Consider the following 15,090-nt stretch of genomic DNA (forward strand, 5'->3'; position numbering starts at 1 on the left):
TTGATTTAGTAACTTAATTTTATACCTAGAAGTAGCGTATTTATCTATCTGTTGTATGACACGGATACTTTGATTCAAAGTTTCAAATATTGAATTCTCTCTATTTCCATTAAATTTTCTTCAAACATTTACTTCAACAAAGCAATGAACAATGAACGACAGTGTTGCCACAGTCCTAGCTCTAGAGTGGGCTGAAAAATAGTACCAAACAAAAGGGACTGAATTCATTATTTTATACCAGTGTAATACATGCCTCTATAACACGAAACTAAAAGCGGTAAAATTCTAGAACATTCCTCCCCCCTCCCTCGCCATCTTCCAAGAGTCCAAATCAAGTACAGTAGGAAGTTGAAAATCCGAACTAATTGGGACCACAGATAATTCGGATTTTCAAATTGTTCGGATTTTTAAAAATGACCAAGATAATGCCATTTAGGCTTAAAAATACTGTACGGTATGCTCTTTTATCGATACAGTGGTTATACAGTACATACAGTAATTACAATACCGTATGTAAGGCTACTTACATTTAATGTTTCTGAAGAACCTGCTCGTACACTAAATTACACTGTTCTTGTAACTCACACTTAAAACTTAACTTGTATAGGTCTAAGTGAAAATAAAAATAGAAATATGTATGACAAACAATTACATATGAATGAGCTTTTGTAAAAACACTGACTTCACACAACGCCGACGGACAATCCCATTCATTGTTTATCGCTAGTGCTAATACAAAATGTAAAAAGCTTCTAGGGACCGCGTTCGAATTTTTGACGTTCGGATTATCGACGTCCTACTGTAAGTGCTGTTTTCAAAGATTACTGTTTGAAAACAGCCAAATAGGAGGAAACAAAACAACCGTGGAAGTAGATGAAACTTTTCTCGCACGTAGGAAATATAACAGAGGCCGTAAATTAAAAGGGAAAACAGTTATCGTCTACGGTATGTATTGTAATGAAACCAAACGCGGTTCTATTTGAAAGTGATCAATAAACCAAAACGGTATTATAGCCATTATGAATATATATATATATATATATATATATATATATATATATATATATATATATATATATATATATATATATATATATATATACGAGGAGCAAATCAATCATTTCCGAGTTCGTGTGTAAACAATACATCATAATAAAATATTAAAATATAAATCATCTCCCCTTATTCTCGCTTATTTCAAGACCGAAGGAGGATAACAGAACGTACTTTTTTAAAGACAGCATTTTTTAAGAATCCAACATACAGTATGAGTAACTTGAGATGTAGGAAAAGTCTTACTGACACTTTCGAAAATGTGACAAGTATTTGTTAAATAGTGCTGAATTGGGTAGAAATGTACCAACTTTTTCACAAAAGGGGCTGAAAATGCCAGCGTGGTACCAGCGGGCCGAAGAATGACAAAAAGGGCTGAATTTGATACAATTGTACTAAGTATGGCAACACTGATGAACGAAAAGATACGAGGTTTTGTGGCGTTTGTCCACTGATCTATGATTATATGCGATACTGGTTAGGTAAAGTTATATTAGCAGATAACTTTTAAGGCATTTCTCGTGGGGAAAAAAAAGAACACAAAAATTACAAGCAGAAACTGTGGCAGATCTAGCCCGGGATCGGGGGCATATTTTTGTGGCAACAGAAATAATTTAAGCTGTTGTTTATATGTATTTTTGAAAGTTTATACTAAACTCATGATATACTTACAACAGTCTGGGTTCTGGGTGCCCACCCCAGTTTTTACCTTCTAGACCCGCCACTGAGTAGAACCATAACCAAAACTAATGATGAGCTCCTCCGTAGCTAAGCGGTTAGCGTACGCGCCTTTGGCGCGGGAGACCCGGGTTCGATTCCCGGCGGGAGCTCATGTGGTTCGGATTCCACGTTAATCAGTAGGTCCACGTCTCATATAGCCTCGCTGCTGAAAAGGGACGTTAAACTCAAAATCAACTCAACTCAAAACTAATGATTATATATTTCGAAAGCATTGCCAAATACTAAATACTCTACATCTAGAAATTTTTGTCTGTTTGATTGGAAATTTTGTCTTGAAGATGAGTTCAATTATTCTTATGAAAGGAGCTTAAACTCTTGTTTGCTAGTTTACTAGAAAGCGATATAGAGACTTAGAAAACATTTATTTAGAGATTATTTTAGGAAAATAATTCAAAACTCACAATTTTCATAAAATAGAATGAATCTGTTATTTTCAACTCGGAGCTTAGTATCTTTTTGGTATAACTAATTTAGAATGAAGAACAGCACGATTTTATCCGCATGAATTATGAATCTACACATGAAAATTCCATATTACAATACCACACACGTTGCAACAATTTGATTTTTGGTTCATTTTACATCAATTTCTAATATGTTTGTACTTTGAGGCTTACTACCCTATGATAATGTGAGATGCATTCTTGTTTTTTTTCCTTCTTCTTCTTTCTTTCATGTGATGAACACAACACTTCCCTACCACCTTCTGAATGATTGCCTTATAATCGATACGTTCAACGCGTTACAGATGCACAGAGAATAGTTGCATTGATGCCCTCAACTATTGTCTGGTTTTGAAACAATGAACTAAGGAAATGAACAGCAAGTATTACAGAGAACTGCTGTTCGTCGATGGTTATGAAAAAAGTTGATAGTTTTCAATAAATTTGCCCTAGATCTTAGTAAATAACGCGAAAGAATTATTCTCTAGACTAGGCATTAGAGCTACACCCGTTGTTTCACCCGTGAGTGAGGTCATAAACACAAGTGCAAGGTATTTCGATGACGTACCAAGAAGTCGCTAACTATTGAACGATAAATTAGGATTAGGATTACAAATTAGATTTCCGGGTTTTCAGTATCGGCGTACAAGGAATGATGTCCATTGTCGATCACACTGCCCCGGGAAGTTTGGGGGGAAGAAAGGAAACAGCCTGGGATCGTTATGTAAGATACCAGCCATACATTTGTCTGGTGTAAATGAGAAAAACCCACGAAAACCCTACTTAGGAAGGCTTTTGCACTTTTTCGACCGAGTACCCAACTGGGTAGCGAACTCGGGACCGGTCGCACCAAAGGTCAGAGCGTGAACGACTACGCTATGCGAGGCTATTATGATAAATCACCGGAAGGTGTGAGAACATACGGAAAGAAGTGTTTAATAATGATTTAAGTTTATAATGTTAAGCTTTACAATTATATTTGCTTAATGAGGTAACTTTTTTAAACTTTTGTTTTTGGCTGAAAATGTTATTATATAAAACTTGTAAACGGAAAATGGAATTAAATAAATCATGTTATTGTACATAATGTAATAATGGAAAAGAAGCTTTTAAAGGATCGCAATATTCTTTAGTGTAACGTTTTTAATTATTACAAAATACGTAATTTCTTGTATTTTGTTTAATATATGAAATGATTCACGGTAAGCTAAACAATATTTAGCAGGATTTATAAGGTAATACAAAAACAACACTTAAATAATTTTATATTAATATTCCTCCCTGGCCCAGTGGCTAGCGCGCAAGGGGTTCCGGGTTCAGTTTCCGATTAGAGAGTCTTGAAAACTTTGGAAGCATTATGCTGTTCGTATTCCAGCTTAAATTGTAGAGTCATGACTCATATAGCCTTGAAAAGCACCTGTACAGGTTGCTAAACTCGAAAACAACCAATCAATCAACGTGCATTATTTATATTCATCCAACTTACTCCTGGAATGTGTATTCTTCTTCCCAGAAAGAAATGTTCCATGATGGAACACCAATTACAACTATTCCACTTGATTAGGGTATATATGAAATTACCGTATTTGCCGGCGTATAATACGCACTTTTTTCCCCTGGAAATTGTCGGTAAAATTGGGGTGCGTCCTATACGCCGGTGCGTCTTATGCAACTAACGGTAATTCGAATACATTATATTTCACTGCCTCTGCTTCTCCTTTGTGTTGTTGAAATCAGGATTCAAGAAAGTGCTGACATAAGGTTGAGTATTTCAAAAATACCGATAACATTGTTTTTTCCGAAAGGAATATGCATGCAAAACTTGTCGGCATGGTTCTTGTAAACCGCTGAATAAAGACCAAACAGTCCGTGTTCTTTTGTGACCGCCGATTGTTGTTTCACCGCATTGCTTATGAAAGGATGACGGTGTTCTTTTATTTAGTACTTGTAACCACAGTTTTTATGTTTTGCATTGTTTATGAATAGATGACTAACAAAGGCTAAGAAAGATTCGCATCGTGCTCTGCTTCAGTTCTTTAATCTTCGTTATCGTGGCAAGTTGTTAAAATGTCGCGGAGGCACAGCTACGACATAGCTTTTAAGCTGCAGGTTCTAGAATATGGAAAAGCTAATGGGAATAGAGCCGCAGAACGTCATTTTGGCCCTCCTCCTACAGAAAAGATGATTCGCACCTGGCGAAAACAAGAAAATGAACTTACAACAGCAAAGCGATCTAAGCATGATTTTCGCAGAGGAGTCGTCAAATGGCCACAACTCGAAGAGCATGTAAGAAAATGGGTTGAGGACCAAAGGAAGGACGGGATTGCAGTGTCTACAAAGATGATAATCCACAAAGCAAAATCTATGGCAGAGCGTACAGGTATCACTGATTTCACTGGTTCAACTTCATGGTGTTCCCGATTCATGAAAAGAAATCGCCTTTCTATGCGTGTAAAAACTAAAATAGCACAGAGAATGCCAGCTGAATATGAGGACAAAATTGTAGTTTCACAGATATGTCTTAAAAATCAGAAAACGTAAACAATTTCAACTTTCGCAAATAGCCAATATGGATGAGGTACCTCTCACATTTGATATACCTTCAAATAAGACAGTGGACTCAAAGGGCAAAAAAACTGTTACTGTGAAAACCACTGGTCATGGAAAAACTCGTTACACTGTTGTGTTATCATGTTGTGTAGATGGAACGAAATTGACGCCATTCTTGGTATTTAAAAGAAAAACATTACCAAAAGAACAAATACCAAATGGTGTAGTGATTCACGTTCATGAAAAGGGTGGATGGATGAAAACGGAATTAAGATGTGGATAGAGAAGGTGTGGTCCAGGCGCCCTGGAGGACTCTTAAGGAAACCGTCCTTACTTGTTTGGGATGAATTTCGTGCCCACAAAACAGAGGTTGTCAACAAGAAACTGCATGATATGAAAACGCACATAGCAATAATACCGGGAGGATTGACAAGCCAGCTTCAACTTTTAGATGTTTCGATCAACAAACCTTTCAAGGGATTCCTGAGAGAGAAATGTAGTACGTAGATGAGGTCTGCTGACTTCGAAGTCGCTCCCTCAGGAAGAAGAAAGAAACCAAGTATCTCACAAATATGCGAATGGGTGAAAGCATCATGGGATGAAGTGAAAAAGGAAACTGTCACAAAATCATTTAAAAAATGTGGAATCAGTAACGATATGAATGGTTCTGAGGACGACTTACTGTATGAAGACAGTGGTAGCTCTGCTTCTGGTGAAACGGCAAGTGATGAAGTTTCAAGTTCTGCTGATAGCAGTAACAGTGATGACTGACGTCTTCCAATGTGACAAAACAAGTTTATCTTTCTGTCCAAGCCTTTTAGGTGAATGTAACGTACATGGAATATGTTCTTGTATTTTTGTCATGTACGCGTGTATTTATTTTTTGTTCTCTTTTCTTTCTGTCCAAGCCATTTAGGTGAATGTAACGTACATGGAATATGTTCTTGTATTTTTGTCATGTACGCGTGTATTTATTTTTTGTTCTCTTTTCTTTCTGTCCAAGCCATTTAGGTGAATGTAACGTACATGGAATATGTTCTTGTATTTTTGTCATGTACGCGTGTATTTATTTTTTGTTCTCTTTTCTTTCTGTCCAAGCCATTTAGGTGAATGTAACGTACATGGAATATGTTCTTGTATTTTTGTCATAAATGCATGTATTTTTTGTTGTCTTTTTACAGTAGCTATATCTGTTTACATTTTATGATTAAAGTAAAATACCTACATTAAAGTAAAATAAAATATAACAAATGCTTGAACAAAAAATAATGGAAATTAATAAAATTTTAACATATTATATTTTTCTCGAAAATCGTTTCCAAAAAAGGGGGTGCGTCTTATACGCCAGCAAATACGGTATCTGAAACCTCTATCAGTGCTGTACTTCTCACAAAGTCCTTTCCTGTTTCACCCTTTAGTACTTTTTACTTGACATGTAAACAGTAACAGGGGGTCTAACAGGATGGCAGGCCCGTAGCCAGCCTCAAAATGTAGGGGGGCTGAAGTTAGGGGGGCCCAATCCAATCATATTATAGTTAATCACCATATTATAGTTCAGTTGCCAGCCTACCGTGAAAATTTGAGGGGAGGCAGCCAAAATTTAGGGGGCGGACCCCCTAGACCCCCCTGGATATGGGCGTGCAGAACTAGTGATGGCCAGTGGGAATATTCCCGGTGGGAAGGAATTTATAAATGGGAATATTCCCGGGTTTTTTCCCTGGCCAATAAATTCCCGGGAAGGAATTTATTTCCATTTCTTTACTTTATCTTCCAAATTATAAGAACCATATGACTAATTACTTTATTTTAATATATTATGATTTACTTCTAGGTTTTAAAGAATTTGGAGGTTTAAAAAATTTAAATTATTTGATGGTACTTTATATAACTAATAATATGAGTTTTTAAGTTCCATTTCCATTTGCACTAAAAAGTAAGGTAATTGTTTAGTATTGGAGGGCCAAAACTAGCAAAAAGTAGGATGATTTACGGAAGAAATGAGTTGATAGTTATGTTCAAGTAGTCAAGAAAGTATCGAACACATTTTTTTAGGGCAGTAGGGGATTTATACAAAACGGAAAGGTACGTGGAAGTGAATTGCTGGTAACGAAGATAGAAAACAACGTGCCATGCGGGGTTCTAACCCGCCTTCATTCGCTAACGCTCGCTCTGCAACGCTGTCTGAATTTAATGTTGGTAACGTAATTTAACGTATGAAACCATAAAACAACCGCATCGGAATAGAATATCGCAAAAAAGTAGGAGCAAAAGCTGGCCCCCAATGCTAAAGAACAGCCAAAATTAGCAAAGTACTAATTTACAAATAATGGAAAGAAACCATTTTGTAAAGTAATTTATAATTATGTAGAAATAGAGATGAAGTACTATTAATAAACCCTGAACCACCATTAGTAATAGACGTCGGTCTGTCTCTTCTCTCTGACTCGCAAATTTTGCAAATCTTGCAAATTTTGTGAACATAAATCTGTATGCGCAAATGTTGATAAATTGGTGACATGTAACCTCTAGCATTTGGTTTATAATCGAATTGGTTTATAACATTTATAAATTTAATGTGTTTATATCAGTAATACAGTCAAGTTGAGCAAATCCACTTACATATAAATTTAAACTGTTACTATATAATTTTTTCACACATATTTAATTGATAGAACATATTGTAAATACATATACATTTATGCGTACTCTCTAAATATAATAAAGTGTTAATAAAGTAACATAGTACCGTTCAGAATATACATTTTAAAGAATCCTCTGTGATCAACAGTAATCATATGCTGTGATATAAAAATTAATTCAACCTTAAAATCATAATATAGTAATAGAATGCAATTTTCTTTCTGATTAAACATAAATTCCCGGATAAATTCCCATTTTGGGAATCTTCGCGGGAATATTCCCTGGAAATATTCCCGAAAAATATCTTCCCGGGAATTTACCCATCACTATGCAGAACGGATCTAATGGACCCACAGGCTGTGTCACGATGAAAACTCACACACTTTCTTAATTTCGGCACATAATGGAGATGATGTAGTCAGAACTGGTAGCTTATACTTATCCAGATTGCCATAGGCACCTACAGTACGAGTGAACCTAAGAATCGCACTGGGACGAGGGTAGGATAAGAAAAATTTCCCGTCCCCACCAGGGATTGAACCCAAGACGCTTTACCGGCTACGTTACGGCGACCCTTCACTTCACATGAGGCAATATGTTTCTGAAGGGAAGAAAAAACATATCAATTTATATTTGAATTTAACACTCAATACTGCAACTTGGAGATTTAATATTCAATATTTCTATTGTTTTTCAATTTGTATCCTACCAGTAAGTTTTGTGAGTCCGTACATACAAATATAATTTCTCAGAAACTGTTTTATAAACCTGAAGTAATCAAATTTCATACACACTATTTCATTTTTTTTTTTTTCAAATAAAGTATTCTATCAAAATATAATTATTCCTCATCTATATATATAAAAGAGAACGCACAAATCCTTTGTGAACTCATCACGCTAATACGGCTGAACCAATTTCTTTCATTTTTGGGGGGTTATTAGGATTTGGACCCTAGATGGTTTTTATCATATCACTTTAATTTTTAATTACCAGTGTCTTGAGATAATTGACCATTCAAGTGTCCATACGTACAAATCCTTTGTTATTAGTTCATCATAGGTAAAAATAAACGTATTTATATGCAACCCGCATGACCATGTGACTCGGCGGGTTAACATAAATGACAGGCGCTATAATTTTAACATTTACTGCAATTTGAAAGCGAAAAAGTAAAAATTATCTAAGTAACAAAGTTTATTGCGTTCCGGGGTGACCGCAGCGAAGCGGGGCGGGTTAACATAAATGACAGGCGATATAATGTTAACATTTACTGCAATCTTCTATGGTTTTTATCATATCACTTGAAAGCGAAAAAGTAAAAATTATCTAAGTAACAAAGTTTATTGCGTTCCGGGGTGACCGCAGCGAAGCGGGGTGAACGCTGCTAGTCTAGTATAAAAAAATAATTCAAATATTATTTCAAGCAAACAAAAAAAAATACTACTGGATATATTTTATACATCTTCTGGATGTGAATACAAAAGTATTATGTTCCGCATCGCCCACTCGGAACCACGCTGTGGATCACTGGTAGTCTATGGACTATCTTTTGAGAAGCACAATTTTATATATGAAAAATAGTGTAATGTACTACGATTTATTGTCTATCTTTCAATTATCACAAGTTTAAAAAATAGTTATGATTTATAATAATAATAATAATAATAATAATAATAATAATAATAATAATAATAATAATAATAATAATAATAATAATAATAATAATAATAATAATCTATATGTTAATAGCGGTGTCTGTGAACAAAAAACTTCAGATCCAAATTGAAAGTGACTATTTTTGTGACTCTTAATCTCTTGAACCACCCGACCAATTTCGATCAAATTTTTGACGTATATGCAGTTCTGACCTGGGAGTGTTTTTAGCCATTAACTTTGACGGTAAAACTTAGGGAAGGGGGAGGAGGGGTATTATAAAAAATAAATAAAACTTAATAACTCTTGAACCAAACCACAAATCTCGATCAAATTTTCAACATATATGACGTTCGTGTCTGAGATGGATTTTACCATTTCACTTTGACGGAACAACGTAGGGGATGGGAAAGAGGGGGACATACAAAAATCAATAAATATAAAAATCAAAGTTATCATGTTCGTGTGTCAATAACTCTTGAACCACCCGATCGATCTCAATCAAATTTTCAACATAGATGAAGTTCCAACCTGGGAAGTTCTTTTTTATTTCATTTTGATGGTAAAACTTAGGGGAGGGTAAATATATGAAAATGAATAAAACTTAATAACTCCTGAACCACCAGACCTATCTCGATTAAACTTTCAGCATAGATAAAGTTCGCATCTGGGATGTTTCAATCATTTTCACTTTGATGGCACAATGTAGGGGAGAGGAAAGGAGGACATTATATGTAGAAAAAAATAAAAGTGTTTGTCTTTGTGACTTCATCACGCTTAAACTACCGAACCAATCTTAATCAAATTATCAACTTAGATGAGGTTCGGACTTCGGGTGGTTTTTATCATATCCCTTTGACGGTAGAACTTAGGGTAGGAGGGGAGGAGGGGAAACATATATAAACATAAATAAAACTTAATAACTCTTGAACCACCTGACCGATGTCGATCAAATTCTAAACATAGATGACGTTCGATCATGGAAAGTTTTTTAATAATAATAATAATAATAATAATAATAATAATAATAATAATAATAATAATAATAATAATAATAATAATAATAATAATAATAATAATTGTTAGTTACATTTGTCAACATCCTTTTTCTAAAATAGAAATCCATTCAAGAACTAAATATTTACAACCTGTATGATTGTTAAAAAGAGAAAATAAGTATCCCTCGTGCTAAGCTCCACGTCATGAAGGGATGTAGAAAGAGATGGGATGTAGAGCTCCATATTTTCTTAACCTTGGTCATATTGGAGGTGGGTGATCAACATGACGCCAAGGCCTTCTTGCCTCCCTCAGGGTTACCCAAAGTAGGCACATTATCTCGAGATTGAGTGGGACCCAAAGCCTTAAATTGGGGAGAAGATAGAAAATGTATCCGATTCTAATAAAAAAAAAATCGAAAATGGGTTCCCTACATTGTAGAGAGATGCTCTACTGTTTTGGCTAATAATGGTGGCATGATCCACTCCACCCGCAGACGATTTAATAACACCGGTTGAGATCATTTCTAGGGATGCGCACGAGACGAGTCGAGACATGATTTTCCTGACAAAATTCGAGTCGGTACACGGCTCTTTCAATAGAGAAATATACGTTTTTCGAGTCGAGACATCACTTTTACAGCACATTTTTGAGACGAGACAGCCACAAATCTTGTCTCGTGCGCATCCCTAATCATTTCCTTTATATTTCCTTCATTTCCTTTATTACGAATAAATACTAATTAAACAACCATACACTGACATACGTCATTAATGGTGGAATTTGTATTAATGTAAGGATTTTCACTCATCCTCATATTCAAAACTGAGAGAGAATAAATTAATTGTGTGCAATAATGCTTGGAAAAGAATGGTCATTTATATTTGTTAAACTGTATTTTTACCCACAGATCTGGTAGCTTGGCTTGTAGTTCTCCCTCAGGACAGAGGCTACCACACGATCTACCAGCAGGAAACAAACCTGGTTCTCCCTAACCGAAGTTGTGTATGATAACCATATAACTACGAGGGAGTTCTTATCCTAGAATTAAATTAAAGAAATGCGAATCTCCCTTAGTCAATGTAAAAAAATTATTTCAGACCAAAACATTACGCTTTCGTTTGTACAGCTGCAAGATGGATGGACAAGTTACTTTCAATACGACTGAACAAAGTATTCACTACTCTGCTAGATTTATTCTACATTAATCATTCAAGCAAACAAATACTCCCAAGCATGCAAGCAAACAATACAAAAATCATTCAAACAAATATAAATAACTTAAAAATTGTACAAAACATGTGTTTACCTTAACAAACAGCGGAAATTCTGGGCCATTGTCCCTCCTAGCCTCCGCAAAAATTGCGGTGCGTAACGCGTACAAAACATGCAAAGATCAATTACTGTATTATTGACCTTATTAACTACTATTTTATTGGTTAAAAATTAACAGGGGATGTTACAATTTGCTATATCTTTTTAAAAAGTTTATGCTTTATGTTTAGAGTGTTACCTTCTTTGACTGTATTTTTAGACACAGACAAATCTATTTGCCATTCGAATTAACCGGTATTTTTCTGTCCTTATCCCCTCCCCCCGCAATATAGTATTAAAAATTTAATCGATTTTTAATAAAACTTAAAATGTGCCTTCTACCAACCTTAGCAAATAAGCTTGCTCTATAAGTTCAACTCAGTCAAAACTAAAAAGGCAAAGCGAGGTAAAATCCATGCCAAGTTTGCATAAATACAGAATGTGGCAAGAAAATAATTTTCTGTAGGACCTAAATAAAACTTATCCAACTTTGATAATACATGCATATACTGTATATTTTCCTTAAAGCATTCTAACCATCCCCATTGTTACCCTGCAAAGCAGTTATGGTTTTTCGTGGAATGGAGGCATATAAGTTATAAATGGTTTCCAAAGGAATATTGTGTATCATTCAGTTCCGTTCGTGTTCAATAACGTTACAGTTTGAGAATTTGACAGTCCAGAGGAAGTGCATTCATCTCGATGTTCATCAAACTATTCCTCAACAGCTGCAACAGTGTAAATTATTGCATTTTCACCTTGTAAAACAGAGCCATTATAATTTGATAATTTAACGGAAACCTTTATTACCCATTCAATTCTACAAGAGCTAAGAAAAACAAAATATCTTTGTGACAAAAACTGATATGGTACTTTGACAATGTTCACCAAAGTAAGATATTGTGCATACTATAAACTATACAAAAGAAACAAGGCAAGATCATTATTATGATTAGGAAAATGAAACAATATTCCGTTGCATTAAGTACTGTATAATAGATTTAATGACACAAGTTTTGAAGCTGTTCAACATAATATGAGGGACATTTCAAGATTCAACTGTTGTGTCACAGGGTGCATTTTTAATTAGTACATAACAGATTTTTAAAATAAAAACTGATATTAAACATAAGATAATTTTAATTCTTTTAAGTTTTTCTACTGGTAGTCACAAGAATTATAACAGTACTAGTATAATATAAACTGTTTCTTTAGTGTACAATGACCCAGTACAGTAAATTTCTTGCTTTCTACCTTAAAGTTAGAAGGTTCTTGTTTTCTCAACTATAATTACACTCGTAGATTGTGGAATCAACTATATGAAAATATTTTTTAACATGTTCACTATTAGCTGTCACACGAGGTAATTTAATGCGTATGCCAGTTAATAATCCTAGTTATTACCTCCCTCAATTAAAATTGGTTTTACTTCTACACTATAAACCAGAAAACTGTGGAATACTGTACATACCGTCAAAGTATGATCTAATATGACTTGACGTTAGTCGAATGTACGCTCTAATTCAAATCCGACCAAAGTCGAATATGAGAACAAACATGTTAAGAAAATTTTGTTATTCTCAAGAAAAAGACTTAATTAATTAGGTTAATCTTTAAGTAACGTTTGCAGAATGTTTCATTGGCTGTTACTACATATTATAAAATGGTCAATGAAGACATGTATCCTAGATATTAATCCAGGTAATTATTTTTCTTTCCATATTGACGTATTATACCGTAGTAAGATTTAGATCTTTTCACTTAAAATATAAAACTTTTGGTGTATTTTTAAATATTCTGTATTGATTCAGTAAGGCAGTCATGTTCTATTTACACGAAACGCTTTAATCAGTGACATTCTTCGTAATGAGATATAGTACTTCCATTTTTTCATTAACAAGTGGAATAATTGATTTTTCTGTGAATAATCTGGCAAACGAAATGTGTTTGAAAGAGATAGTAAGTACTTCTAACAAATTAGTATGAGATGATTACAAATACTCGGCAAAGAAACTATACAACGAACGCAAAACAACGTCAGTTAAGAGTAATATGAATCAATGAGTGCTCATTTAACTTCTCTTTACTAGGAAAACTTCTACCACAAACTTTACAGTGAAACGGTTTCTTTGGTGTATGATTTCTCACATGTTTGTTCCAGGAACTGTTATCAGCGAAACGTTTAGAACAAATATTACACTCATATGGTTTCTCTCCAGTGTGAATACGAACGTGTCGTTTCAAGTCGCTGGACTGAAAGAAGCGCTTAAAACACCACGAGCATTGATAACGTAAGAAAAGTTCAATATCTTGAGAGTCGTTCTGGCTTCCATCGCTGAATTCGGAATTCATTGCTGAGGTTGACTTATATTCTCTGCAAGCAGAAATATTATTATATGATCAATACAAAACGAAACGAAATACAAATTACACAAATAATAAGCTTCGTTATTTCTTTCTGTTATGTTTTAAAAAATGCAATTGTTCTCTACTTCTAAATATAATACTATTTGTTAATAGGGGAACGGCAGAACAGTGATAGAACATTAACCTCTGGTACAATGGATCTCTGATTCGATCCCTTTCTTCCGCTTCCTCTTTTATACTGATATTTATACTCCACATATTATTTCGTACTCATTCATTTTAATTAATCAACCGTCTCCTTTCATGTAATAGGCATAACAGTAAGACGTTGAATTAAACATTTCATTTAATTGTTGCACGAGTGTTGCAGAAATTCCAATCTGAAAATAACAAGTCAAATATCTTGTTTGGAAGGATAGAATAATAAATTATACGCAGTGTAGGCACGCAGGTGTGCCTACAAAAAGTATAATAAAAACATAGTGAAACTTCGTACATAATCGATTTAATTTCTGGTTTCAATATCGATTTTTTTGGTTCACATTCGGTAAAGAGTTTGCATAACTAGATCAAGTTGAAACGTTTATTGTGTAAAACTAAGTAAGGCGAAAGGACGATAGAATGTTACGTTCTGAAAGAAACCATGCGTGTGACAAACCTAAGAATAAGGTCACCTCAGTTGCCAATCACATTTCAATCATACAAATGTTGTGAAAACTAGGGCTTATATGGCAAATTTATTGTGTGTATTAGGAAGTTGAAAAATGGTCTTACAGAATACAAAGACAGCATATGGAGACACAGCCATAAATGTAAGAGTACGATGATTACACTAGTTAACAAATTTAAACTTTTTGTTTGTTACATGAGAAAAATCACCTGATCTTAAAGGAACTTTTTGCACTGAATTCGAATATGCACTCGGTTTCTCTCCATCACGTACAGTTTTCCCGTAACAGAGGGATTTTCGGGAAATTCCCTCAAAAATTTCCCTTTTTCAGATATTTTATTCCCCTAGCTCCTGTCCCCTTACATATAGTAACATAGAAATTATACCTAAGTATACCTTGATTTATATTTAATAAACCCTAAAAGTTTCGTAAAAATCGCTTTGTTCTTTCTAGAGAAATAAATATATTTGTATGTATACTGTGTGCACTGTTTATTGCACCTGATAGTAATGCTTTCAGATCTCCTGAGTTGGGGTAAAAACGATTTGCTTTATTACTACAAACACAGACATAAAAATGAATATTTACAATAGTCAACAACACACTTGTATTGCTCTCTGTGAATTAGAAACGTGTATAAAAATAGAATGTACTTCCAA

At 34.4% G+C, this 15,090-nt stretch overlaps 1 protein-coding gene across 3 annotated transcripts in view; it reads right to left on the reverse strand.

Moving 5' to 3' along the window:
- The window catches only part of LOC145680673 (uncharacterized), a 613,323-nt gene that overhangs the window by 42,751 nt on the left and 555,482 nt on the right, over positions 1–15,090 (reverse strand). Inside the window, exon 4 of one of the 3 annotated variants that reach the window (XM_081751481.1) lies at positions 13,295–13,767. The exons of the other annotated variants lie outside the window; for them this stretch is intronic. Within the exon in view, the coding sequence (XP_081607607.1) occupies positions 13,431–13,767 (337 nt within the window). The 3' untranslated portion in view covers positions 13,295–13,430. Of the gene's footprint in view, positions 1–13,294; positions 13,768–15,090 lie in introns of those variants that run through there. 3 annotated transcript variants of the gene reach the window in all.

This window comes from Thermobia domestica, chromosome 3, assembly GCF_964235325.1.
Source record: "Thermobia domestica chromosome 3, izTheDome1.hap1.1, whole genome shotgun sequence".
NCBI classification, from domain to species: domain Eukaryota; kingdom Metazoa; phylum Arthropoda; class Insecta; order Zygentoma; family Lepismatidae; genus Thermobia; species Thermobia domestica.